This window comes from Diabrotica undecimpunctata, chromosome 1 (genome assembly GCF_040954645.1).
Source record: "Diabrotica undecimpunctata isolate CICGRU chromosome 1, icDiaUnde3, whole genome shotgun sequence".
NCBI lineage: Eukaryota > Metazoa > Arthropoda > Insecta > Coleoptera > Chrysomelidae > Diabrotica > Diabrotica undecimpunctata.
This window is the reverse complement of record NC_092803.1, coordinates 140601898-140629725: the sequence shown is the minus strand read 5'-3', so window position 1 is coordinate 140629725 and position 27828 is coordinate 140601898. Positions and strand designations below refer to the sequence as shown.

The window sequence follows — 27828 nt, the reverse complement described above, 5'->3', positions numbered from 1 at the left end:
AATGATCTAAAAAATATACCTACTTTTCTACGAGACAATAATTTTATATTATCTTGGCATTTTCTATGTAATAGTCTTGTAAAACAATACTGATTTTTTAAATACACGACTGGACAAGAGGCAAAATATTTTTCTTCTTTTAATTTCTTAAGTAAGATTTTGACTAAAATGCATATTTAAAAATTGACAAATAATTTTTAAAGTCAATAGTTACTATTTAATAGTAGTATACACTTAGTGTATTTTATACTAAATAATTAACTTTCTCATGTTTTTTTTATTATTTTTTTTTAAATAATCTTCGTAGATTTGAAAAATATTGCTTTTAGTTATATTAAATATTAGCTCTGCAGCCCTAATGTAAATATACAAAGTTCACTTGTTCTTTACACAATTAGTTCTTTTGAATTTAATGATGAAAATAACTTTTGCCTAATGTCACTTTCCAGTAAAAACCGTTTTAAAAACGTACGGGTTAAAATAAATACAGCATAAAGAATGTTTTTCAATATAATACATTTGAACCTAACCTAAAAAAATCTTACCTAAATATATACTTTGGCTATAAATTATTACAATAAATAAAAGCAACGTATGCCGCCGGTTTATATTGGGTTGCTCATGTAGATATCTGCTAGAAGCGAACTACTTTTGTATATTTAGAAGCGCACAGGATAGAAAGGGGGAGAGATACATTCACCAACGATTTTGATTAACTAATAGGGTTAGTAAAAAATATTTGGTTAGTAAGGCATTTTATAAGGTTGGTAACATTTAAATACAATACTGGGAATCGCCAATCTATGAAAAACTGTTAAAATATTGTAAATTTGACAACACTAAGAGCACATTGGGCAGAAACCGTCGACAGGATAACATGATGTCCACCACATCCGTACAAGAGATAAAAAGTAAGATAGAGGAAAAAACATGGACAAATTGTTGGTAAATTCACAGCTAATATGTTCAGTTAAGTTTCAGTAATTTTTCGGGTGTCGTTAAGTGTTTAATCAACGTGATCTTTCCTTCCACCTTCTCCTTGTGTTGATTATCAAAATGTATCCAATATTTTGAATATTTTCTGTCTTACGGTATCATTTCTTTTTTATCTCTCGCTACATGGTATTTAAGAGATTTTAAGATTCTCATATTTCAGTTTAGAAAGTTTTTGGCAAATTTTCACTTCCATTTGTTTCTAAATATGAGAGAATTAACTGACGATATTTAAGAAATTTTGATATTAAATCAAATTTCTTTATAAGCCCTACTCGCAAAAATATTTAAAAAAAATGTTAACATACGTATCAAGTTATAGATTGGACAAGCTATTTTACATTTTGCCCAATTGTCTAGTACCTAGTGGCCTGAGCCCGCCACTCACGTTCCAACGTCACAGTACGATGTTGCCGTCAAATCGGCGCGATTTGACGGCAGACAAACAAGTCAGTCTGTAGCAGTACGACAGAGTTGGTTGGGTCGTGTGTATTGTGTCAACGACAAAATCGTAGGACTGCAAAAAAATCATTTGCTGGCAAATTTCGAAAATGGCTTATAGCTAGAAGTTTTTAAGAAATTTCTTTGATATTTATAAAGAACAAGAGTGTCTTTGGAAATTAAAATCGACATTATATCATGATAAAACCGCTAGAAAAAAAGCTGTGAAGATTTTGGTTGCTAAATTTCAAGAAGTGAAAGCGGATACTAACGCAGAGCTGGTAAAAAAGAAAATTAATAATTTTTGAAAATGTTACAAAAGGGAATTAAAATTATCTGGATATAATCGCAATTCTTCTAATAAATGTACGTCATAGTGTGTCTGTCTTTTCAACAACCAATCTTTGCACCACCACCTACGTTTCTTGTATTGTTTTCGTTTATACAAAGAGCAAAAGCCGCTAAAAGTATATCGTTTCTGATTTGAAAGTAAAACTCATACTGCAAAATCGAACTGCGCTGTTAGAATGTGAACGGCAGGCTTTACACCTCTAAAGTAGTGCTAGATTATCGTTTGAAACAGAAACAGGATTCCGGATTGGACGAAGTTAACTGTATTTTGTTCTGAAGCTATTTTCTTGTGGCATTTTAAATTAATTACTATTTAACTGGGAATAAGCCACAATTAAAGGTTAAAATACGTTTATTGACGTTTCAATTTCCACTTCGGAAATCGTTCTCAAAATACAAACATTAGTATTTTAATATAATATACTAATGTTTGTATTTTGAGAACGATTTCCGAAGTGGAAATTGAAACGTCAATAAACGTATTTTAACCTTTAATTGTGGCTTATTCCCAGTTAAATAGTAATTAACTGTATTTTGTTTTTTATTATGCCATATTTATTTACAGCACTAAACCATCTTTTCATGCATATTTTCTATACAAAATAATAAGTGCCAAAATAGTGTATTTTTGTTTTAAATAATTTATTTTGGCAATCCTTGGTGATTACTGTTAATGATTATTTAATGAATTTTCGTGTGATGAAAATACTATTTAGAATACTGATTTGTGAAGAAATCGATTCAAATTTGATTTTATTATCTTTGAGAAGTTCCGAGAGAGTAAAATGAATAAATAAGTACTTACGTTACTTAAGATCTTACTGTTTAAGTACATATATTATAAAACTTTGCAAAATTAATAAATATATTAGCATAAAGGTATATACATTATATAAAAGTATATACAATGAATCAAGTAATCCAGAATGACAATATATGTATTTCCCTAATTCCCAACGACTCCAAATATATAGTAAGCAAGGCACCTATGGTTTTAAATAACTGGAACTCAGTTTGTTCTGGATCATACAAAATTATAAATAATAAAACTGTTTTTCTGGAATGATACATTTTCAAAACTACAATGAATAATAAAATTATTAAAAATTTGGTAAAACTGAACTTTTTGTTTAAAGTGTTTGTAATAAAACTTAAAATAAAATTATATCTACATACTTATTTATATTATATTAGGTTGTGACTCTTCATGAAATAGAATTAAACAACACAATATTATGTATATAATAAATAGAAAAATATGTTACTCAGACGTTGTTTGATGTCAGTGTTATACTCGACTGCAAAATTTACCACTACATATTTTCGTTACAAATGGTATGCAATGCCCTGTATATTGCCCAGATGATACCAACACGAAATATTTAGGCGGTAGATGTGTCCTTTTTTAGAATCACTTTGCGGAGTACACTGGCATTACAGCCACTAGACATATTTTATTATATACGCGTAGAAATAATATTTAAAGATTTCTATTATTGTTAACTTAAAAGAAATACACAATAATATGTTTCATTTAATTTGTATAAATGCATTATAAAGCGTTTTTATGAAGAACATTTGTTCGGAACACACTATAACTGTAATCGAATGAAGGTGATATTTTGGCATAAATTGGTAACACTTATTTGACAGTTGCGGTGTTGACACTTTTTTACATTTTACATAAAATAAAAATATATGTATTCCATTTTACATCTTTATACACCGCATACAAGCGGCTCAAATTGTTTTTAACAAGATTATTTTTTAACTTAAACTATGTTTTGTTTCTATTTATTTACATTAAATATTAATTTGTTTTGTTGTATAATCCACTTTTGCAATAATTATGTGATCTATTTGATTTAAAATGGATTCAGGATTTTTTTATACTTTGGCAACTATGTCAACTTCGATCTCTGTCAATGATAATGACGTGCAACGGTAAGTAAATTAGATGGACTGTATATATGTAATTTATGTGATTTTTTTATTATTATAGGATACATAGGATTATTATATAATAAGATAATAGAGGAACGCATATTGGCTGTTAAAGGTATCAAGAACGAGTTGTTATTAGAGTTTTAATCATTTGAGGAATATACAATGAAACAGAAAATAAAAAAAATAAAGGAATCTTATATGGCAAAAATTGATAGGAAGGTTAATAGGAAATACATTATAAGCTATGAAGTACCAGAAACTTGTTGGAAGTCTGTATTGATCATTGATCATGGCAGAAATGAGTCTACTTATTATCTATAATCAATGTTACATGCTACAATTTTAAAGTGTTTTCACGGCTGATCTTTTGATAAATGAATACTCTTTCAATAAAGTCAAGACTTTACGGATTTATTTCCCTATTCTGCTTTGGTTAATGAATTTTCGCGAAATCAGTATACAGGAAATTAAAACGTCGTGTTACTGTTGGCAAGAAGAATTTTTATGTTAGATATTTCAATTAATACACAGGAAATTGTCAATGGGCAGTTTTCTACAGGAAATTGTCAATGGGCAGTTTTCTACAAGACCGTTTTTCTTTAATAATATTTATATTGTTAAATATTGCCAGAAAATTTACTTATTGTAATTATATTACAGTGTATATTGGGATGTTAAATAATAAAAAAAGATGTTTAACTCGGTATTATACAATCAAATATTTATTTCTAAAATATTTGTGAGACGCACAAAAAAGATTTTAGATTTTAAGGATTTATTGAGCCTGTGCAGCTATGATATAATTTTAATTGAAACGTCGCTTACATCTAATTCAGTTCGTCAGAAAAAATGAACTTGGTGCTTTAAACGTCGCCAAAAACCGCTGTTTATCCCAGCTGTGAATAAAAAAGAACTTTCCAGGCACAAAATTCATAAGAAATGAACAACTGATGTTTTCAAAAAGGTCTTCTTCATTTTTTGTAGACTTGACTCTCTCCGTTTTTCAATGTGCCCTTAGTAAGTTTTCTATACTGCTCTACTTGTTGTCATTCGGCATATATGAGCATCGATTTTTCTAATTTTGTAAATTCTGCCTTTCATTTCTTTCCCGATATTTTTATTTCTCCATATTGTTTTATTCATGTCTGCATACCAGATTATTTGTAATCCTTTTTTCGTTCTTACTTTTTAAAATATTTCATCCATAATCAGGTTGGACAATAGAGGGCTCAGGGAATCCCCTGTCTTGTCCAACTGCCATCTTCAATTGGGTCAGCTCGTTCTTCTTTCTTCTTCTTAAAGTGCCTATCCGTTCCGGATGTTGGCGATCATCACGGCTATCTTTACTTTATTTATTGCAGCGCGGAACAGTTCAGTGGTAGTCGTGTTATACCACTTTCGTAAATTTTGAAGCCAGGAAATGCGTCTTCTTCCCGGTCCTCTCTTACCATTTACTTTCCCTTGGAGAATCAGCTGGAGAATGCCGTAACGTTCTTGATTTCTCATTACATGTCCTAGATATTCCAACTTTTTAGTTTTGACGGTCATGAGAATTTCACATTCTTTCCCCATTCTACGCAGGACCTCCACATTAGTAACTCTGTCAACCCAGGATATACGTAAGATGCGCCTATAACACCACATTTCGAAAGCTTCGAGCCGATTCATAGATGCAACAGTCAGTGTCCATGCTTCCATTCCGTAGAGCAGAACTGTGAATATGTAGCAGTTCAATAGACGGCATTTTGTTTTTAATGATATGTCTCGACTGTTGAAAATGGTTCTCATTCTAACGAATGCTGCTTTTGCTTTTATTATTCGCTGTTTAATTTCTGTTGAGTGGTCCCGTTCGCTATTTAAATTGGTGCCTAGATATGTATATTGCTCAACTCTTTCGATATTCTGTTGGTTGATTGTAAGTTGAGCGTTTAGTATTGGTTTTTTACTAATTGTCATAAATTTGGTTTTCTTTATGTTAAGAGCTCGTTCTTCTACTTTATTTTATTGTGTTATTCTGGAAGATATTTTGATTGATCCTAGAGGTATCTCTCTTGCGTACAATAAGTGGATAACCTTCTTTAATTTGACCCGGTCAAATGCCTTTTTAAGGTCCACCAAAAATAAATATGCCGGGTTCTTTTATTCTAGTGATTTCTCTTACACTTGATTCATTATAAATATAGCGCCAAAAAGTAAATAACACAATGAATGTCATATGTATCGGCTAACTGGCTCAACAGGCTAGCGCACTCACTTCGACGTGAGCAGCTTAAAATAGATTTATAGTTCGAGCTATACGCCGGCTAAAGAAATTTTTCAAATGGAGCAGTTCCAAAATTGAATCTGCTTTGAATTGGAATCGTGGATGAATCCAGTTGGGCAATAAATGAGAAGTTAAGTCTGAGATAGGATCTCACGACTCTATGATATTACTAATAGTGACACTACTATTTGTAAGTTTTATGGCGTAATAAAATATAAACAAGAATATAAATATATTTCCTTAAAGTAAAAAGTTAAACACAAAAAGTTCTATATTACCATATAAGTTTAATATATGAGTCATCCACTGTGTATATTTACAGCTATGAATGGGCGATGTGTCCTGAATTTTCTTTTAAATATTTAATTTTTTCAGTTTTTACAAATAAATAATTTCATGTAATCCCCACAGTGCTTTCCAAATCACATTTCTAAATAACGCATATACTGAATGTTTCACTTATACTACCTAACTAGCATCAAATTAATCACGATAAGTTTTGGAAACTGAATACTATAATATAATATAAAGCTATCAAAGATCTTGAGGTGAAATCTAAATATATCAACAAGGTGTGTGTATATAATACACCGCATTCGTTCAAGTACGTATCAGATAAAGGTATCGACCATTCCACGTAGATAGTGACAATTATTTATTGTAAGTTACAAAATTTTATTAGAATATATATTATTCGATGTCTAATGAAAACTTTTAACTGAAATAAACAATATTTGTTTTCAATTGCAAATTGTCAATATTATAACGTGCCACATCCAGTAGAAATACATTATTTTTGTGTTTCCGTAATTATTACATGTGGTCTATTAATAATTACGGAAATAGTCTTTATACTTGGCACATCTAATTTTTTGGAAACAAACCAACAACGTAAATTACAATAAAAAATAATAAATATGTCCAAGAAACACACTGTCACAGTGGAATGGTCGATAATGGAAACAAGACAGCGAAATTGATTGATCCCTCTAACGCAGCTGCGCAATTTCGTAATTTACAAAAATTATTTTGGTATTCACCATATCACTACTTCAATTTTATATTTCGTATTCAGCTGAAGAGACACTTCCTTCTAAATCGACCTGATGGCAAAACAGCTCAACGCAAAAAATATGTACAGCGGGGGAATGTCAACTATATCAATAAAAATGTATGACTAACTTTTTTTCCAACAAAATTGGGCGTCAAATGCAACTTTGAATGTGTAGTACGTCTAGAAACTATTTTCAATTTTACTTTGATTGTAAGTTTTGTGCCTTATGTCAGTAAAAATTCGTTCAAGGTATCAGAAAATCATCAATAAATTGTGTAGTATAACGACGTCTATTGAACACACGAAAATAATGTTCGAGAAGTGCTGGAATTTATAAAATGCACGGAACAAGTTCTGGTTTATTAGTTGTGAGTTTTACACGATCCGACATCTGTCGGACAAAAATTCTCTCCATCGCATTCGTGGACGTCCTAAGGGTCTTCTTCCCGTGGGGGCTTCCTCCCATATTAATTGGGAGGCGGTTATTAGGGAGTCTATGGACATGGCCAGCCCATCTAAGACGTTGGGATTTAATCTCTTGGACTATATCAATCGCTCTATACATCTGCTTGACCTCAGCATTTGTTCTCATTCGGTATTGGTTGCTATTAATGTCGTGATAAGGCCCAAAGATTCTTCTGAGGATTTTCCTCTCAAAACATCTGTTTTCTTTCAGTTTCTTTGGTGAGGATCCACGTCTCACGCCCATACATGAGCACCGGTCTAATCACCGTTTTATATATTCTAATCTTTGATGTTCGTGTTAGGCTTTTAGATTTAATAGTATTGTGGAGGCTGTACATACATCTGTTTGCTGCCTGAATTCTTCCTTTAATCTCTTCCGCGATATCGTTATCTGCAGTGATTGTTGCTCCGAGATATTTAAAACTCTCCACTCTTTCAAAGTTATATGGGTCTATTGTCACATTTTGCCCTATTCTATCTCGTCCCTTTTATCTGTTGATGCACATGTATTTGGTTTTCTCTTCGTTTACCCTTAAACCAGTTTTCTTTGCGCCTCTACCTCCAATTTATTAAAAGTCTCCTTCACATACAGTGTTTCCCACAATGTCAATGTCATCTGCGTATGCTAGTAGTAATTTTGGTCCACTTACTGTCAGTAATTCTGTTTTAAGGTGTGCTGCTCTTACTACTTTCTCCAGGATGATATTAAAGAGGAGAGGTGACAGCGTATCTCCTTGTTTCAGGTCATTGCTTATTTCGAAAGATTCTGAGAGTTTGTTACCTATCCGTACTCTGGATCTACAGCTATTCACACATAACTTAACAAGCTGGATAAGTTTTTTTGGAACTGACAGTTCTGCCATTGCATTCCACATCTGATCCCTTTTAATGCTGTCGTACGCTTGCCGGAAATATATGAAGAGATTATGAAAGAAGATTATTCCCCATGAAATTTTCTACAAACGGTGTCAGCTTACTTAATAAGATGTTTGATAAGATTTTATATGCCGTATTAAGTAGGGAGATGCCTCTATAATTAGAGCACTTGGTTTTGTCTCCCTTTTTATGGATGGGATTATTTTCAATTTTTATGTGAAATTTATTATTTTAGTAAACAAAGAACGTATATTCAATTAAAAAATTAAATATAAGAGGTTTTAAAATAAGTTTTTTAGGTTAGTAAACTGACTTTACTGAGCTACGCCAAATGTAGACAACTTGCAGTTCTTTGTTGCAGTATTATGAGCATACATCTTTTGAACTACAACAATATAGTTCTGAAATTGTTATGACATATAACTATGAGCACAGGATCTATGGAAACTATGGTTTATCATTTTTGTATTGGGTTTACAAAACTCAATGGAAAGAAAAATATCAAATTCGGAGGATTCGTTAATCCGAAAACTTTTGTGACAATTTCTTTACTTCGAGGGAACTTGCCGCTCACCTGGTGGGCAATAATTTACGGATACTAAGCAGAAATAGATTCTGCACATAGTAAAAGCTTCCTACTAATATCGTGATCTGGGACAGAAATTAAATTTTCTTGTAGGAGCGAGGTTTCTGCATTGTACTAAACTATAAATTACAGATGATACAATACGCAGTATACAGTAATGATAGGGTGGTAAATAGTCCATCTCTAGTATCCTTATGTACGGTGATTAAAAAAACATGCCCGATTTAATATAACTTATAACTAAGAATAATAGAAGAGGGGTGAACGGCTATTGGAGTTTTGATGGCAGTAGCTTGTGTCATTAAATGCTAAGAAGCCTAATCGACATACGATGATCCTCACAGACAAGGTATGACAACCTTAATAGAAAAATCATCGTCCCTCCAGATTGAGTGGTTGAGCATAGAGCTAATAATTCTACCCTGTAAACATCTAACCTAGAACAATAAAGATCAAGAAAAAGACACATCTTCCTATGACAAAAGTTCGAAAGCTTTTCCAAATGTGAATAAGGATCAGTGGCTTATGCATTGGTAAGTAATTTTTATTAATATTTTTTAATTTCTATACTTTCTAGACGTACTTTACTTACAACTCATTCAAATTTATAATAATTTTATTTATCAAAAATTAAATTTTTTAATAAAATTAAATATAAAATATAATATAACAAAAAAATTAAAAATTGCGAACGAAAGCACCATTCTGTTATACCAAGAATTTATATGAAACTGGATCATAGTTAAAACTAAAGATATAATATATGGAAGAAGAAATGAATTGAGATATTGTTGAATACATATTTTCATATTATGTACAATCACTGGTTAGGTCAATAAAATTTCTAAGAGAGAGCATTTTGTTTATCACTAAGTTCATACAAAAAAACATTTATTAGTTACATCATACATCACCGAATGATACAACATGCATCACTGAGTGGTACATAATCCTGCTGACTGTGCCAATTTGTGTTATGCTGTTTTCCCACGAAGCCTTCTAACTATACAACTAAATACAGTACAAAATTACTTTGGTCTTTACAAAATACTAATAAGTGGAAATTTTTATTAAGCGACAAACGAGACTTGTTCTCATTTGACTTGATCGCTGCTGCTCTCGGAATGATCTGAGTTATTGTTGATTTTGCTATCGTCGTTTCTCTCTCTCTTCACGATGGTGATATCTGGGCAATTTGCTAGTGATGATGATGTTCCTAGTTTAGTAAATGTCGCACTCATATGTATATAAAAGCATTTAGTGGAATAAAATTCTTTTTAAAATTCTTATAGCTTTTTCTTTACTTTAGCATCAATTAATACTCAGGAAGCCACTTAATATTTCGGACAAAGTAAAAACTGACTGCGCAGAATGTATAAAATTTCTTTCATTGAAAATTATGGAGAACGCTCTCTATCAAATTTAATACATTTGAATGAATTTTTCCAAACAGTCATTGAAAGACACGAAAATTTTTAGGTGTGAATTAAAAATAATTCATTTCGTACGAAATTATATACTTAACCCACTCAGATAACAATAGGCTACCTGGAATATAAGAACAATGTATCAACCTGGAAAACTACATAGAATCATCAAAGAGAAAGAGAGGCTAAATATAGATACAGTTTGTGGTAGTGATGTACAATGGTCAGGAAATGGGAATATATCAATAAATAGTCACAATATGTATTACACTAGAGGATACAAAACTGATCATCTATACGGAGTAGCGTTCAACATAAGCAATACAATTAGAAAATCAGTGCTAGGTGTGGTTCAAATTTCAGAAAGAATAATAATGCTAAAAATTCAAGCCCGGATCTGCAATATTAATATGAATACAGTCTATGCTCCCACAGCTGATTGTTTAGAGTCTAGAGACATTACATACATTTTAGGAAACTTTAATGAAATAATTTTAGCAGGTATAGTTGAAAATATAGTAAAAGATAGTTCGGATTGGGAACTAGAAACGAGATAGGAGAAAGGCTCATAGGATTCTCTCTCTAAAAATAAAAATTCTCTAGCATCAGTTAAAACTTATCCTGGAGCAGATGTTAACTATGACTAAAGATGTGAAATCCAGGAGATGCAAGAATTAAATCCTTTAGAAAGACAGAAGGTCACGATAGCTGAAATCAAATATACTATCAAAAACCCTAATGATAATAAGACAGCTGGATTAGACGAAATACCTGTAGAACTGTTAAAATTAGTGTAAGAGGATAACTTGGAAGTATTGGCAGATTTGTTCAACACGGTGTACGATACGGGAATAATACAGCAAGAGTGGCTAAAATTAGCGTTTATAACCATCCCTAAAAAACAAGCAGCAAAAGAGAGCACTGACTATCGAACACTGAATGAGTCATACTTTAAAAGTACTGCTTAAAGTAATACATAAGAGAATCTATGAAAAGAGGAGGAGTTTAGTGAGACGCAGTTCGGGTTCCGAAATGGAATGGGTAATCGAGAAGAATTATTTGCCATTAACATACTAATTCAGTGATGTCGTGATGTAAAAGTTGACCTACACCTGTGCTACGTTGACTATGAAAAAGCTTTCGACATAGTAGGACATTGAAAATGACAGTAAAATCATAAAGATAATCCAAACATTATATTGGGATCAAAGTGTCAGTTCAAATTGATGGGCAACAGTCAGAAGAAATGAAAATCTTTAGGGTAGTTAGACAGGGAGGCGTTTTATTGCCACTTTTGTTTAACTTATATTTTGAAGATTTTTTTAAAAACATGCTCAATAATATCAAAGCGGGAGTTAGTTAATGGAAAATTAATTAACAACTTAAGATATACAGATGACATTGTGATCATTGCAACGAGCATTGAAGACCTACAACATCTAATCGAAAGCTTAAGTATGAATAGTACTGAGATGGAAATTACTATAAACACTAAAAAAACTAAATATATGCTAATTACAAATAAACACCAAATATTGTCAATAAATGGTAACGTGATAGAACAAGTAGAAAAAATATCACTACTTGGGAACTTTGATCACTGAAACCAATGATCATACTGCAGAAATAAACAGGCGAATAGAGATTGCCAGATCAGCATTTATACGAGTGAACCACTCCATTCGATGTTATATATTTTCAATATTATTATATGGAGCTGAGATTTGAACATTAAAAAAATTAAAAAGAATCCAGGCTTTCGAACTCTGGTTATACCGCAGAGTATTAAAAATATTATGGACTGATAGAATTACAAATAAAGAAGTACTGGAGAGAGTTGGTAAAGAAACAGAACTAATCCCCACTATACAAACAAGCAAACTGGAATACCTAGGCCACGTGATGAGGGTACCAAAAAAGAAAGATCTGTTGAAGACTAAGACGAAATCAAGTTCAAATCATGATCATAATCATGATGACCCACCAATTACATATTTTGAGTTATTAAAAAACCGCTAGTCTGAAAAAGGTAATATAGTATAAACGTATAGAGAACACAAGAAATCGAAGACAAAGTCAAAATACTTGGTCTATAAAATATTATTAAAAAATAAGAGAGAAGCATTCAACAAAAAGTGTGTGGAACTGTAGACACTCTTAGGGGAAACAAGATGCGTAGAAGCATGGAAATTTATAGGCAACATTAGAAAAGATAACAAAACATCCAACTTATAATTATTAAATAGAGATAATGGGAAATATATTAGAAAGAACTGCTGAAAGACAGCAGAAACGAATATCAGAAGACAGAAGAAATACATGGCGAACCAATAGAACTAACAATGATTTCAGTAGAAACAACCATAAAAACATGGAAAAAATACCAGACGAATGAAAAACAGGATATATAACTCCAATACAAAAAAGGAGATAAAACCATATACAGTAACACCAACGTTCAGAAAGCTGTACGGAAAAGTAATACAATAATTAATTGAAAATGAATATAGGTATAGAAAAACAGAAAAATAAAGTGGTTTCAGAGCAGGAAATTCATGTGTAGATCATTTATTTACGTTGAATCAAATATTACAGAAGAAGAAAGTAAATACGAAAAGAAGTCTCCATTTACTTTTCATAGATTTAACCAAAGTCTATGATAATGTACCGATAACCAAAGTAAGACACATAGCAATTGATTAATTAAAGTTATCAAGGAGATATATGAGAATACAACAATTAATATAAAAACTGAAAATAAGATAACTAAAGGATTATACAGAATTAAGGGTCTCAAATAGGGATGCTCTGTCTCACCTACCTTGTTTCAAACATATATTGAATATAGATTGATATTATACCATTGGACAACACAGAGCTATATACATAACAATTCACTGATGGCCAGAAAATACTGGCATAGGAAAAAGATTACTTGGAATATATATGGCAAGGAAATTACGAGAAGAATACCAAAAGACAGGACTAACAACAAAACTGAATAAAATAAAATACGACAGAATGAGGCGATGTGAAAACTATAGTTATTTTGGTGCAAAAATTAGTAAAGAAGGAACCGGAGAAAAGTAAAAGAATGAACCAAGGAAGAAGCGCTCCAAGCAAATTAAATACAATATGGTAGCACAAGAATATCAGCAAAGGAAGAACAATAAATACATCTACAATACTATCGTCAAAATTATAGCACTCTATGATGCAGAGACATGAAGAAGAGGAAGGCTATGTAAAAAATGAATGGACCACCTTAAAGCTTTGAACATCAGGCACTGGAGAAGAAAAGTTTTCGAAAGGGTAGAATGGAAGAATATTGTTAAGACGGCAAAACTCACAAAGAGTTGTAGCGCCAAGAGAAGAAGAAAGCATGTATCGGCACCAGTAGCATGTGTGTCTAATATTTATTAGTTTGTATGGCTAAGTTTTTGGTCTTGCAGTGTTTTTTTAAATGTTTTTTAAGTTTGCGGTCGATGCGAACGATCAAGTGCAGATGATCAGCGTCATATATTAGATATACTTCCTCTATTGTATAAGTCATTCTCACAATCTTCTCCAGTGCTAAGTTGAAAAGGAGTATTTGTACTCTACAGACTACTTTCTTTTTCGGGAGCCGTCTGTTATAAACCGGTCGTATTTCACCCAAATGGCTTAGTATACTGCTTTCATTTACTAATGATACCCATTCCAGAATTCCCAAAACCCTGTAGCAGCTTGTACAAGTCTAGTAGATGGGTACCATATGTTTTCGGATTCACTTGGTAGTCTCTAAAAAGTGTTTGCCGCAGTCATGCAGAGTACATTACTCGGTGTTGCTTTTACAAGTCTTATTATTTTGTCGGAGATGTAGCGTCATATAGTTTACACCTTAAAACACTGTCTCATCCGCTAATATAAAATCCACAAAGAAGTGAATAATATCGATATTTAATTCGTTAGTTTTGTCTAACATTTAAATAGCCAAGATCTGGTCTATCATAGATATATACTGTCTAAATTCACTGGTATTCACCAAGAAGTTTTTTCTCGTATACAGTTATGCAACTATTGTGTTCAAGAAGGTTACACCTGTGTAATTTTTACACTCCTGTAGATCTTCTTTTTTTGTATAGTGAGCAGATAATTCCAGTACACCATTCTTCTGACATTTGTTCTTCAATCCAGACAATTATTTTGTAGATTTGATCTATAAGGATATTGCCTCCACGTATAAAGAGTTCTATAGGAATGCTGTTGATTCCTGATGACCTGTTGTTCTTAAAACGTTTGATTGCATACTGTACTTCCATCATTAAAGGAGGTTCTGTGGTACCTTGTTTCTCGCCCTTTCCCTTTTAGGAGATGTATTAACTCATCATCATCTATCATATTTATCGAATAGTATGATCAGCACATTTTCAATTTAACTCTTTCACAAGTTACCCCTTTTAAGTTTTTGAAACTGCATTGAAAAATTCTAGAAAATCAATCCAGAAACGTTTTACTCGACTACACATACTCGCCAGACCATTGTTCACTCAAGAAAAGTGGAACAAGCATGTAGATTTTCGAAGAAACTGGCAAACTACACCTGCCCTAAAACTGCAATTTAAGTCCCTTATTCTTCTGAGAGCAATAGAAGAACTCTAAAAATTGATATTTTATCAGGAAAGAAAAAGAAAGGTTGTGTCCCATATATCTATTATGATTTAGATGTTACCAGTTACAAGCTTAATAAAATATTTATTCATTAAATGTTAAATCAATAGTTTTATTCCACTAATAAAATAAGTTCAAAAGAACGGTGTTATTAGATATGTTCACTTCTTTTCTTAATATTTCTTAATACATTTATATGATAAACCCACTATATACTGAGGATAATGCAAGACAAGTACTCTCGGAGAATGTAACAATTTAAAAAGGACGAACCATGTATTTCTTCTTTGATTAACTGACAATAATTACTTCACCTCGTAGAAGTCTGGTTTGCAGACTCTATACGAGTTAGCATACATTTACATAGAGTTCATGATACCTAGCAAATTATGCCGCACAATTACATCGCATTAAACATTAATTTTAACAATGGATATTCTTCCAACTCACATGCTTGTATGAAAACTTCATCAGAAAGTAGAATTTTTTTAACATAATTTTCCATTTTTTGTTCGTTTTTAAAGGTTTTATGGTTTGTTCTTATTACAGTGTTATACCTATTTGCAGGCGTGGGCTATCTTCATGACAATTACGTTAAATTGGTCCCTGTTCTTTGCTGCATGGAATAACTGTTCTACTCCTGGTCCGGTCCAATGTCGTACGTTTCGTAGCCACGAGAGTTTTTTACGGCCTATCCATGTTTTAACCTGTTTTACCTTGGATAATCAGGCGAAGGATATAATTTTTATTGCCTCTATTATAGGAACGAAGTAGCTAATGTTTGTGGTTTTAACAATATTCAGGAGTTCTCGATCTGTGCTGAACTGTCTGAGGACTTCCTCATTACAGCTACACAATAACTGGATTTATTTGTAACATTTCATTGCTTTTGTTGATGGTGTCTGGTAATGATATTTTATTTTCCGGGCTTATAGGTAATGGTCTGGAATTATTCATGATATTTCGTCTGCGACTTAAAAAAGAAAGATATTTTCAACCATTGTAACGATGTGATCGCCACCAGCTTACCTCTGCTCTATACGCACGCACTCGGGAGATGGACGACCAGCCGCCGCAAGAGAGAACCGAGTTCTATCTATCAGAAAGTTGATCTGGGAACCACTCCACTGGCCCTAGGGTATTGACCGAAGGTCAACCGCTTCTGCTAGTGTTGATCTAGTGCCAGTTCCAAAATCCAGTCTTAGAGGGCTGATCTAATACCGACCCGTTCCGTGACTAAGTGTTGATTAGTCACTTCCCGCTCCTTGCCGGATCAAGTGTTGATCAATTTGTCCACCTCTAACCCAGATTATTCCTTCTGTTTACCGCTCGCGCGCGCGAGTGTGTGTACTAACACATCGTAATTTCGTTTCGATTTTTATGACATTAAAAGCATTTATTTTTCGCAGGTATAAACAGTGGGTCCTAGCGCCGTCTTCAACGTTGCCAGGATTGACATTTTATTTTTTGTTGCAAATATTACCTAGGATTTAATTTCGTTTTGTTATTTATTTATTTCGAATATATTTTTATTTAAATTAAACCTGTGTTCAAATGAATCCGCGGTCTAACAGAGCTACCCGTCACACTATTGCCACATAGCCTTTGTTAACGCCTAATTCTGAAATAATTCCAGGCCACAAACAATAAGTCCGTAAAACAATGTATCATTACATGACCGGATACAGATGACTCCAGTTTTTTATTGTTGTAGTGACCTTTAACATGACTGATAACAAAGTTCTTTTGAAAAAGATAAAGAACCAAAAAATACTTGTACTACAATACTTACCACCAGTTGCACTGCCCGATACTAAATTCTTAAACAAATGCGAATTATTGGAAGGGGCATCCGGCAAAATCGAATCAGCATCGTCGTCTGAGTCTTCATACGACTCCCCCGCATTAGACTGTCGACTCGAATTCGCATCGGCCGTATCCATCTGCGACATGGATATTAAATAATTGGAAAGAGTCTGTGGAGTCACGTTCAATTGTTCTGCTGCACGGAACAAAGTAACTTCTTTACGTTTCAGCTTCAATATGATGTCCGTGAATCCCTGCTCTGTCCAAAAGTCACGTACCCTAAAAAAACAGTTTACTTATATTTCGACATCCAATAATGCTCCAGACGTCAGAGTCGAAAACGCAACTGAACCTATAAAAATCATAAGAACAATCTGAATTTTGCTGAGAATGTCAATTTTGGGACCAAAAAAAAAGATGCAACAAAGTTTACCACTTGTACCTCCGGGCTTCCCTCTAAAACACCCCCTCAAAGGGAAAAAACGGTGTGTGTATGTTTAGATTAATGACCTTGGTTAAGACCAATATTGACCAGCTCAAAATTTTATTAAAATTATTATTTCCTTAGATATAATTTCCCAGCTTTAGCTGAAATGCATTATATTTTAATAAATACTAATGATAACTAATACTAAATGTTAAAACTAAATACTAATACTAAATATTAATAATGAAAATACCTTTTTCTGTATAGCTGCATAGTTTTATGTTTTAAATTATTAATAAGGATGTTTCAATTTAAGGAAGTCAAGGATGGTGCCTAGGAAATTTATCTCTAACATACAGGAGTTTAACATTGGGTAATTTTAATTAAAAAAAAAAAAGGAATATTGAAGAAATATACAGCGAGGACAGACAGATTCCCCAGTATTCAAGTAATAGAGACGAAGGACCAGAAACATTCCTATCAGAGTTGCAATATACAATTAGACTTCGGATTCAAGAAAGACAACTAAATTAAGGAAGCTATGTTCTCCCTTATAATATCACAAAAATGTTTGGACCAATAAAGGTTTCAACATAGGCTTAGATAAAAATGATAAGAGAATTATAGAAAACCTACTGGAAACAAAAAGTCTGTATAAGAATAAAACAGTTTCTTTAACTGAAGATGCTGCAATACAAAGAGGAATGCGACAAGGTTGCGTCCTTTCCCTTATTTTAGTTAACATTTTTTCTGAAGTGATGTCGCCAATAGCTCAATTCCGGCATTAAGATTGCTCAAATTGCAACCATAATTGCAGCTAATGGTATTGCCCGAAATTGAGTATTGGCTGTTGTGCAAGCTCCAATGGCAGAGCGCCATGGTTCACAAACGGACTTAGAACAATTTTATAATTTAATTATTGGATATTTTCAGGGATTTTTAACTTAAAATAATTTTGTATAATTAATTCTATTTTTATAAATTATTTCTCTTTCAGATTTTCTCTAAGTCTCTAGAATTTTTGCGATATTAATCTATATTCATTTTTCGCCAAGCGACTTTTTATCTAAATAGTTTTTGATAAATTATTTCTTTTTCAGGTGTCTAAGTCCCCAAGCAGAATTAGAATAATTTTCCGATATTTTATTTCTTTAAGGATTTTAAAATATTCTTGTGTATAAAATAACTTAGTATATTTTTACATCTTTCATAGGTCTCGTCGACTTTGTGTTAACATTTCATATAATGTGATTGGTGTTTATTTCCGAAGTACCCACGATAAACAATAACTATTTTTCGAAGAAATCGTCTGAGTGGAAATGTCAACTTTTCTGAAATCTCAGTGACTTTATTTTTCTATTTTTGTGTTATTAGTCTTAGGTGTAATAACTAATCACTTCTCTTGCAGTAATCTTAGTTCTAAGACTAATCAACACATTCTTCTTACAGATTCTTAGCATTAGTTAACTTTTATTAGCATTAGTTTTCTCTTTCTATCCATTTTTTCGTCTCCCCCTCTTTTTTTACTCGTGGGTGTCCATTCCAGTTGTTTTGGGAGTCTATTGTTTTCCTCGAGTAAATAATATTACTATTATTATTCTATACTGGTTTTAGACTTCTCTAACGTCATCCGAATCTCTACTCCGATCGGTCATTGCATAAGTTCTCCTCCTTTCTCTCAAATGTTTACCAAGTTCTTTATTGCAGCTCATCCTGGTTCTTCCTGGTCTTTCTTTCACTCCTGGTTTCCATTTAAGACGTTTTAATTGTACTTCTACATGCGCTGTATGTATGCCACACCAACTATTTGTTTTTGATAAACCTATTACATATTTCTAAGGTTCCTTATAATTTTCCAACTTTCAGCACTTTCACTTCCACCAGTGGCGGCTTTTGGGGGTAGGCAGGATAGGCCGGGCCTACCCAATAATTTTAAGAGCTTTAAAATTGAAAAACATATATTTAAAAATTATGTTAATGCATGTAAATAACTTTTAAATGGACTAAATCACTCAATACATTAGCGTCCGTTAAAACAACTAAGTTATTATATTACCACAGAAAGCATCGAATCGTATTCAGGCATTTTAAATATCATTAATAGGCCCGATCGGAACTGGCCGACCCAGCTCACATAAGATACCCGTACAAAAAGCGTTTGAAGTTAAGCAGCTTGCCGGACAACGATTTATATTGTCGTGTTTATGCTTGCTGTTTAGGCTCCAGACGATCGGGCCTACGATGACCATCGTTGTCACTTGTAACGTAATTATCGAATTGTAATATAAATTTTCTTTTAAATTATGATAAAATAATATGTAACATAATCTATAATTGTAACATATTTTTAAACAAACAACACAATTGCAAACAAGTGCACGGTTGCCCAAATAAATTTTAAAAAATTCGTAAAATTCGAAGAAAAAAAAATCACATTTGCGTGATTTCTATATCGCCTGATTGTATGCAACTTATATATGTGAGATTATTTTATAACTGATACATAAAAATGAGTTTTTATGACGCTTTACCAGGTTGCAGTAATAGTAATGTTGATAGTGAGTGTTTGGACATTGTTGTTTCACTATTGGAATCGCCATTATCTAGAAGAACTGAAAGTGATAGAAAAAAAAAATTATTATGAATGAAAGGCCTACTCCAACATTGCGAATTGACCAAAAAGATGGGAAAAAGGTGCGTACTTTTAATTGCTCTTGGTATGATATCTACAAATGGTTGTCTGGAAATATTACGAAAAACAGACTATATTGTTGGCCGTGTTTGTTATTTTCTAATAAGAAATATGTATAGAATTGTGAAGGATACTTTGATTTAAAAAATATGTCTGCCTCCTTAAAAAAACATTCCAGTTGCAAGGAACATTTAAGTAATTTGCTGTCCGTTAAGGATGTACAGAAGAGGGCGTTTTCTGTTCGCGATTTGCTAGATGAAAAATAAAAAATCGCAAAAATTAGATACAACGCAGAAGTTAAAATGAACAGAGAAATCATTAAAAAATTAGTTGGGGGGGGGGGGTCATGACCCCGTGACCATAGCTATGTAATTTGCTGGCTTGGCCTACCCAAAATTTTACCACACCAGCCGCCACTGACTTCCACCCATGTAAGTATTTATTCTTGAGCAGTTTCTTTCCCATGCTTCGTTCTTTCTTAGACTGATAATCATTTATATTCAGTTGTTTTCTACATTCTAGGCATTTATATATTTTTGATGATGTGCTTTTAGTTTTTCTTCTGAGAAAATAATATTACCGCTTCTAAATATTAATACTAAATACTGTTACTGATTTCATTTAATAATTACTTACCTATAGGGATGTTTTAAACAACCATATGAATCTCTATACCGCCCATACAGCGTTCCATACGATACACCTAACAGTTCAGCTGCAACTTTCATCTCGAGATTTTTCGTTTTGATGGCGTCCATTACTCGCTTCGTAAACGGTTCTTCCCAGAACTGTTGTCGCCTACCCGTGTTCAAGTAGTCGTTCATTTTGATAACGTCAGGCCATTCTTTTTCTAAAGCGGGGGTAAGGAATGATGGGTTTCCAGATGTCGTAACATTGGAATTTGTGGCGTTGGAAGTTTTCACCTGGAGATTTACATTTAATTTTTCTTTTGATTCGTTCGCGGATGTGTTACTTTGTTCATCCACTCCGATGTCATCATAGTCGTGTGACTAAAACAAATGATTTATTTATGTGTAAAAATACAATTTCCCGACGTTCTTGGTAGCAGATGTAGTTTTTAATGTATACATATATTTTCGGCAATTATTATATTTTGACTTATAATATTAAAAATAATACATTGGATCTAATTTATAAAATACATTTTCATTCATAATGAATACATTATGCAACTCATAGAGCTAACATTAATACTATTACAAGAATTAATATTTAACTCAACAGTCTTCCGGGTTGAACCGCGTCGATTATCATTACGCCGAGCTTTCGACATCCTGGTTGATGACTTCTTCAGGGCTTCCAAAGTCTTAGTCTACCGAGTCTCCAAGCCAAAAACGAGCCCTCATCCAAAATGGTTAAAGCGAAAATCACACGAATAAGACACAGACTCAATCTCAACCCAAAGACTCAGACCCGCGTCACACGAAAGCTATTCTTCCTTACATGAAGGGTGTCACTGACAAAATCGACAAAATTCTTAAATCAAGAGGAATGAAGACAATATTTACCCCCCAACAAATACTTTCATCTCTTGTCCGATCAATTTGTGCAGACTGTCCCGGATCTTATATAGGCCAAACAAATCGTAGAATCCAAAATAGACTTTATGAACATTCCATTTCTGTTCGCAATTCCGATTCAATTTCAGTTCTAGGTAAACACCATCTTTCAAAAATAATTCCAAAAGAATTTCAAAATTCTTTTGGATAATTTACGGCTTCGTCTTCATTAACAATACTGTCGATTGATTTAAAATATACCAGATCATCTGGTAACAACTGTTGAATCTGGAAGTTAATTTCAAATTTGATTGCTCACTAAGCTAATTGTAGAGTGACGGGGCAAAGTGATCTAAGTGCCAAAAAATCAAAAAATCACTTTTTCCACTCAAAGTGTTTGATATGCCATCGCCAATAGCCCCACTGTGATTTAAGTCCCTATTCTACTGTTACCTAATTTAAAAATTGACTGCATGATCAAGCTAGCGGTATGTCCTTCGGACGTGTCCGGCCAAACTGTTCTAAGTGCCATGCTTCTTTATTAGTATTGTTCCATGTCAGTAGTTGCTTATAAACGTTCGGGAACGTGTCGTTTTAAGGTTAAAATTCCTATTTTGCATGAAATAATAAATGAACAAGCATTTTGTCGTGATGAACCAGTTAAAAACAGAAAACGTAAGAGAAAAATACGGAGTGAGGCACGAGTTAGTGGAAATTCGTACACTACCGATAAATTTAAAAAACTAGTTCCGGCAAGACGTAAACCTAAAAACGAGGTTAGTATTAATTTTTATTTTCGAGTATGTGTGCAATAATGACGTTAGCAACAAAAACCAATATTTGCAATGTAACCTTATATTTTGCTTTTTTTGTTTTCAGGTTGAATGCAAATGTAAGAACAGCTATTGTAAGGAACTGACTGGAATAGAGAAGATGCAACTCCATGAGTCCTACTATTCACTGGATTTAAATGCACAGGGTAGTTATCTTATGGGACTGATTCAGATACTTCCGGTAACACGACGTCGTCATGGTACTTACGATGATGATTCAGAGAGCCGACGCCAATGCACTATGAGTTACACTGTTCCTGATGGTAAGGGAGGTTTACAAAAAGTTTGTAAACAGACATTCATGAAGATTTTTGCTGTTACTCCCCAAAGGATTACAACCATTGTCAAGAAGAAAAAAAGTGGGGATTACATGTACACAGACAAGCGAGGTGGTGCAAAAATGTTTAAATTCACTGTCCATGATCGTCGTTTAGTGAAACAACATATTAATAGCTTCCCTAGAGATGTCAGTCATTACAACCGACTTAAGTCGGACAAAGAGTATTTGAGCTCTGATCTGAATGTGCATAGACTTTTCAGGGCATTTCAAGAAAAGAATCCTTGTACTCATATTTCGCACAAGTTTTACCGAAGTGTTTTTTTGAAGGATTTTCCGAACCTATCCTTCCGTCGACCACGAGTGGATACTTGCAAAACATGCGATCAACTGAGCATATCAACCAAAAGTTCTGACCCAGCAACCAAGAAAACAGGGACAACAAAACTTGAGTTACATCACCGCCAAGTAGAAGCTGTTTTCGCATCTATAAAAAGCGACTTTATACGAAGTACCTTGCCAGTAAGTGACATGTGCACCATAACAATGGATTTGCAGAAAGTTTTTTCGTTACCCAAACTAACTCACAGTAGTATGTACTATTCCCGCCAAATATCTGGTTACAACTTTGGTATTCACGTGGCTGATACAGATGATGGATTGATGTGTATTTGGCATGAGGGGCAATCAGGAAGAGGAGGCAACCAAATGGCATCTTGCCTTTTACAAACACTAAACTGTGGACTACTGAATACATACAAAAAAAATCTGTGCGTTTGGAGTGATAACTGTGCAGGTCAGTTGAAAAACGAATGCTTTTGTTCTTGTACATTTTTCTTGTCTGCCATGAAGTTTTTGAAACGATTGATCATAAGTTTCTTGTATCAGGTCATTCGTTCTCAGCTTCAGATCGGGATTTTGCTTTAATCGAAAAAAGAGCAAGACAATGCAAGCTAATTAATATGCAGGATGTTATGAAGGCGATAGTCACAGCGAGACCTTCACGTCCTTACAAAGTTCTGAACATGGGTGACGAGAAAACGTTTTTTGATTTTGATGCAGCCTCTTCTGCGTTTCTGAATACAGCCAAACTTGGAATTTCTACAGCTGTTTGGATTCGAGTTTCAAAGAACAACCCTGGGACCGTCATGTACAAGAAAAGTTACAGTGATTTAGAACCGTGGGAAAGTTGTATAGTCCTAAAACCTGGCATTACTGCCACTACCATCAAAAATGCTACACTGTCTTCTCTTCCAAATTCCTTACCTTTAAAAGAATCTAAAAAGAAAGATATTACTGCAATGTTGCAATTTCTCGATGATGACAATAAACAATATTTTTTAAACATTTTGACAGTTTAAGCACTTTATCATTTTCATTTTTTGTAATATGTGTTATATTTGAAGCATGTTTAATATTTAAAATGACTTAATTTAACAGTTTTTATTTTTAAATAAACGATTTACGACAATAAATTTGATTCAAAAACGGCTTTTTGTGTTTTCCCAATAAAATATTTTTTGGCACTTAGATCACTTTGCCCCGTCACTCTACAATTATGATTCAAGAATTATTCAGTATAGCCGGAAAGACACTTATAATTAATTCATGTTTGGTCTTAACAAAACAGCAGAAATTATCTAGAAGTTTGATGCATTGTGCATTTGGATGCAGTTTTATTTTACCGTTTCCAATATTTCCAGCTCTCCGCAATGCTTAGAACAACTGTAAGTTACCTACATTTGTAGTAAATTATTATAATTTTTTTTATAAAATATACTTTTTAGAGATAATAGAACTTACTTTCTTCATATATACTATAAAATATAAATTAGAAAATTTTATGCATTTAATATACCTACTCAATAAGATTTTAACATTTTTTAACATTCTTAGTAGATTTTAAAATTTAAGTTTATTAAGAATTGTTTCATTAAGTTTATAATTATTAAAATGTATTAAATTAATGCACAAATTTAAAGTTTAACTTTATTGCAGAGAAAATGTTGAAAAATAGTTTTTTTATTGAAAATAAACAATGTTGAACATTTTAAAATTATTTTTAATTCTAAACATATTTTGTTATATTAATTTTCAATGTCAAAAATAAAAATATTTTACTCTCGAGTAAAAATCAAATTTTTTAAAACACTTCATATACAACTAATAAGAGTTGATATCTGAAAGTATAAATTGTATAGATCAGTACATATAACTGTTTGAATGGGAAAATTAAACTGCTTGTAGAACTGCTTGCTTTTTACTTACTATTTTCCTTACAATTTTATCATATTTTCTCGAGTTTAAGCGAAACGAAAAAATTAGATAGACGAAAGTTGTTCAACGTCACTTTATGTTTAAATGAACTACCACTGTAACAGTAGATCCTATAAAAATTTTTGTATAAGATTATAAAATAACTATTTGTATGGGAAAATAAAACCGTAGCATCTACTATTTTCCTTATAATTTCATCATATTTTCTCACTTATTAGACCTTTCCAGAACTTTAAATAAATATTTCAAAACCAAAATTAGCCAAATCAATTCAGTCGTTCTCGATTTATTATAAAAAAGTTATAAAAATATAAAATGACGTTTGGTAAACGTCATTTTATGATATTTTATAACTACATGGATCAAATTAAAACTGTAGAGGTGAAGTCGTATAAAACATTTTGAATTTACAATTAAAAAAGTAAGGGTCATTCATCTAATAAAAAATATCCTATCTCCTAAGTTGGACCAACAAATACACTTTCACAAAATGTTATTGAAATCGGCTCAGTGGTTTTTGAATATTAGCTTGGACAAACATCGTGACACGAGGTTTTTATATATAAAGATATAAATTACCCTAATTAGAAATTTTCAGATATTTTAAACCAATTACGAAAAAAAAAAACGGTTAGAGGATTAAGAGTATAATGTTAAGAGTACATTTTTACGGTAATTTAAAATATCGTAGTTTTTTCCGATTTTTAAAAGGTATTTTAGTTCGTCCTAATTTTGTTCAAAAGTTTAAATTATTTTTATAAAAAACACTACAACAATTATATTAAAAAAAATCATTTACCTCTTTCTTAACTTTAACTGGAGGGTCATCTGTTTCGGTATTGTCTGCTCCTTCATTTGCTGATTGATCTTCGTCCCATATGTTTAAGTCATGTTCACTGCTAGACATCGCATCATTCGAATAGGCATCTTCTTGATTTATACCTCCAGATACTGAAGCAATTTTTGGAGTGGTGAATGTTTGGTCGTAGTCATCAATGGGCGGTCGTCCTCTTTTTCTTTTTGTCGAAGGGGTAGGGCTAGTAGATTAATTAGAGTTAATTAAAGAATTAATTAGCTATTAAAATAAAACTGCTTATCTGTGGCATCTCAATTTTCAATGATTTGTCTGAATAATAAAAGATAAACAGAGAAAATAATTTGTATAATATTAATTACATTAAGTGAATTCGTTTTCAGATAATGTCTTATTGCATTCACTTTTAAGTTTGAATTTTATTTTTAATGTAGTAATTGATTTTATATGTCAAACCTGAATGTGGTAGCAATCTATACACCAGAGAACAACAGAGATACCACCACAAGGGAAAAACTTCTACGAACACCTTCAGACTGTAATAAACGAGACCCCAAATGATGAATATATTATGGGTGATTTTAACGCCCGTGTTGGCAATGATATAGTTCCAGGAATAAAACAACGATATAATGAAAATACCAGAAATGAAAACGGAGACGTATTAATAATACATTTTCCCCTCACAAAGAAAAATACAAATACACTTTTGAAAAAAGTAGAGGACAAAGATCTATGATAGGCTATATTCTGTCGAATAGAGAGTTACACACCTCTCAAATCTTGGATGTAAGAGCACTAACATCAGCAGAAATAGGAAGCGATTATACATTGGTATTGTGCAAAATCCGAATGAAAACACATATCAGATACACATATATCACAGAAAGTGATGGAGCCGAAGAAAGCTGGGCAAAAAGTAAGTCTAATATCTTAGCCACGGCCAAGAAAGTTATTGGTGAAAGAAATATAAATAAAACTAAATGGTTTCCAAGGCGAAGAACTCCATGGTTTTGTACAGAAGTGAAGCAAAACTGTAAAGAAAAGAAAAAAGCTTACCTGAAATACATGTCAACCAATACACAAGAGGCATAACATAATTTCAAGACAAATAGAAACAATACACTTGCACTTGTAAGAAAAATAAAAAATTATCACTGGGAACGCTTTTCAAAAGAAATGGAACATGATTTTTACGGTCTGCAAAAGGAAATAAGGCGCTTCATAAGACGTCATAGAACGGAGGTAAAGGAACTAATAGTTTGACAGAGTACTCAAAGATGTAATCCACCTTCTGTATAATAGAAAAGTTCCCCTATATATTGTTACGAACATGTTTTCGGCATGGCCCATGTAACGGTTGCATCTCGAAAAAGGCATCAAGAACATTCGCGATGTATCGAGTGCGAGAGAAAACAACACGTCACGTAGGCGAATGGTGGGACTACCCCAGAAGATTCGAGAACAATAATTTTTGGTATATATATGTAACGATGTTATGTGTGAGTGGAGTTGATAAGAGAGTACCGAATTGTAAACTTATAAATAAATATATTTATATAAATTCGAACCGCTCGTTTTATTAAATCTCGCTACAATATTATAAAAACTATGAAAAACATTTACCAAAACAACAAAATGGAAGTCAGAACAGATGGACAACTTACACAATCTATAGAAATAGGCAGCGGAATAAGACAAGGGGATTAATTGAGCCCCAGGCTCTTCAATTTAATCATGGATGAAATTATCAAAAGCGTTAACAAAGGAAGAGGATACAGAATGGGAAACAAAGAAATCAAAATACTCTGTTACGCAGACGACGCAATATTGATAGCCCAAGATGAAGATAGTCTGCAAAAACTGGTCCACAGATTTAACACAAGAGCAAGAGAATTTAATATGACAATCTCATCTCAGAAAACTAAAACAATGGTAGTCAGCAAAGAACAAACCAGATGTAAAATAGAAATTGATAGCATCAGTATTGAACAAGCAATAAGAATAAAATACCTAGGAATTACACTGTTTAGCTATGGAGACCTGGACAAAGAAGTGAGAGATCAAGTACAAAAAGCAAATAGACTGGCAGGATGCTTTAATAACACTATATGGCGAAACAGACACAT

The 27828-nt window shown here is 32.7% G+C and overlaps 1 protein-coding gene across 2 annotated transcripts in view; it reads right to left on the bottom strand.

The window, feature by feature from the left end:
- Positions 1–2269: 2269 nt before the first annotated feature.
- Positions 2270–27828, bottom strand: part of LOC140432301 (uncharacterized) — a 42573-nt gene continuing 17014 nt past the window's right edge. The window contains exons 3-6 of one of the 2 annotated variants that reach the window (XM_072520123.1): positions 25685–25922; positions 20615–20988; positions 16846–17138; positions 2270–10192 (exon numbers count right to left, since the gene is read on the bottom strand). In XM_072520123.1, the coding sequence (XP_072376224.1) occupies positions 10071–10192; positions 16846–17138; positions 20615–20988; positions 25685–25922 (1027 nt within the window). In that variant the 3' untranslated portion in view covers positions 2270–10070. The remainder of the gene's footprint in view (positions 10193–16845; positions 17139–20614; positions 20989–25684; positions 25923–27828) is intronic. The other variant, XM_072520124.1, reaches the window with a different exon arrangement.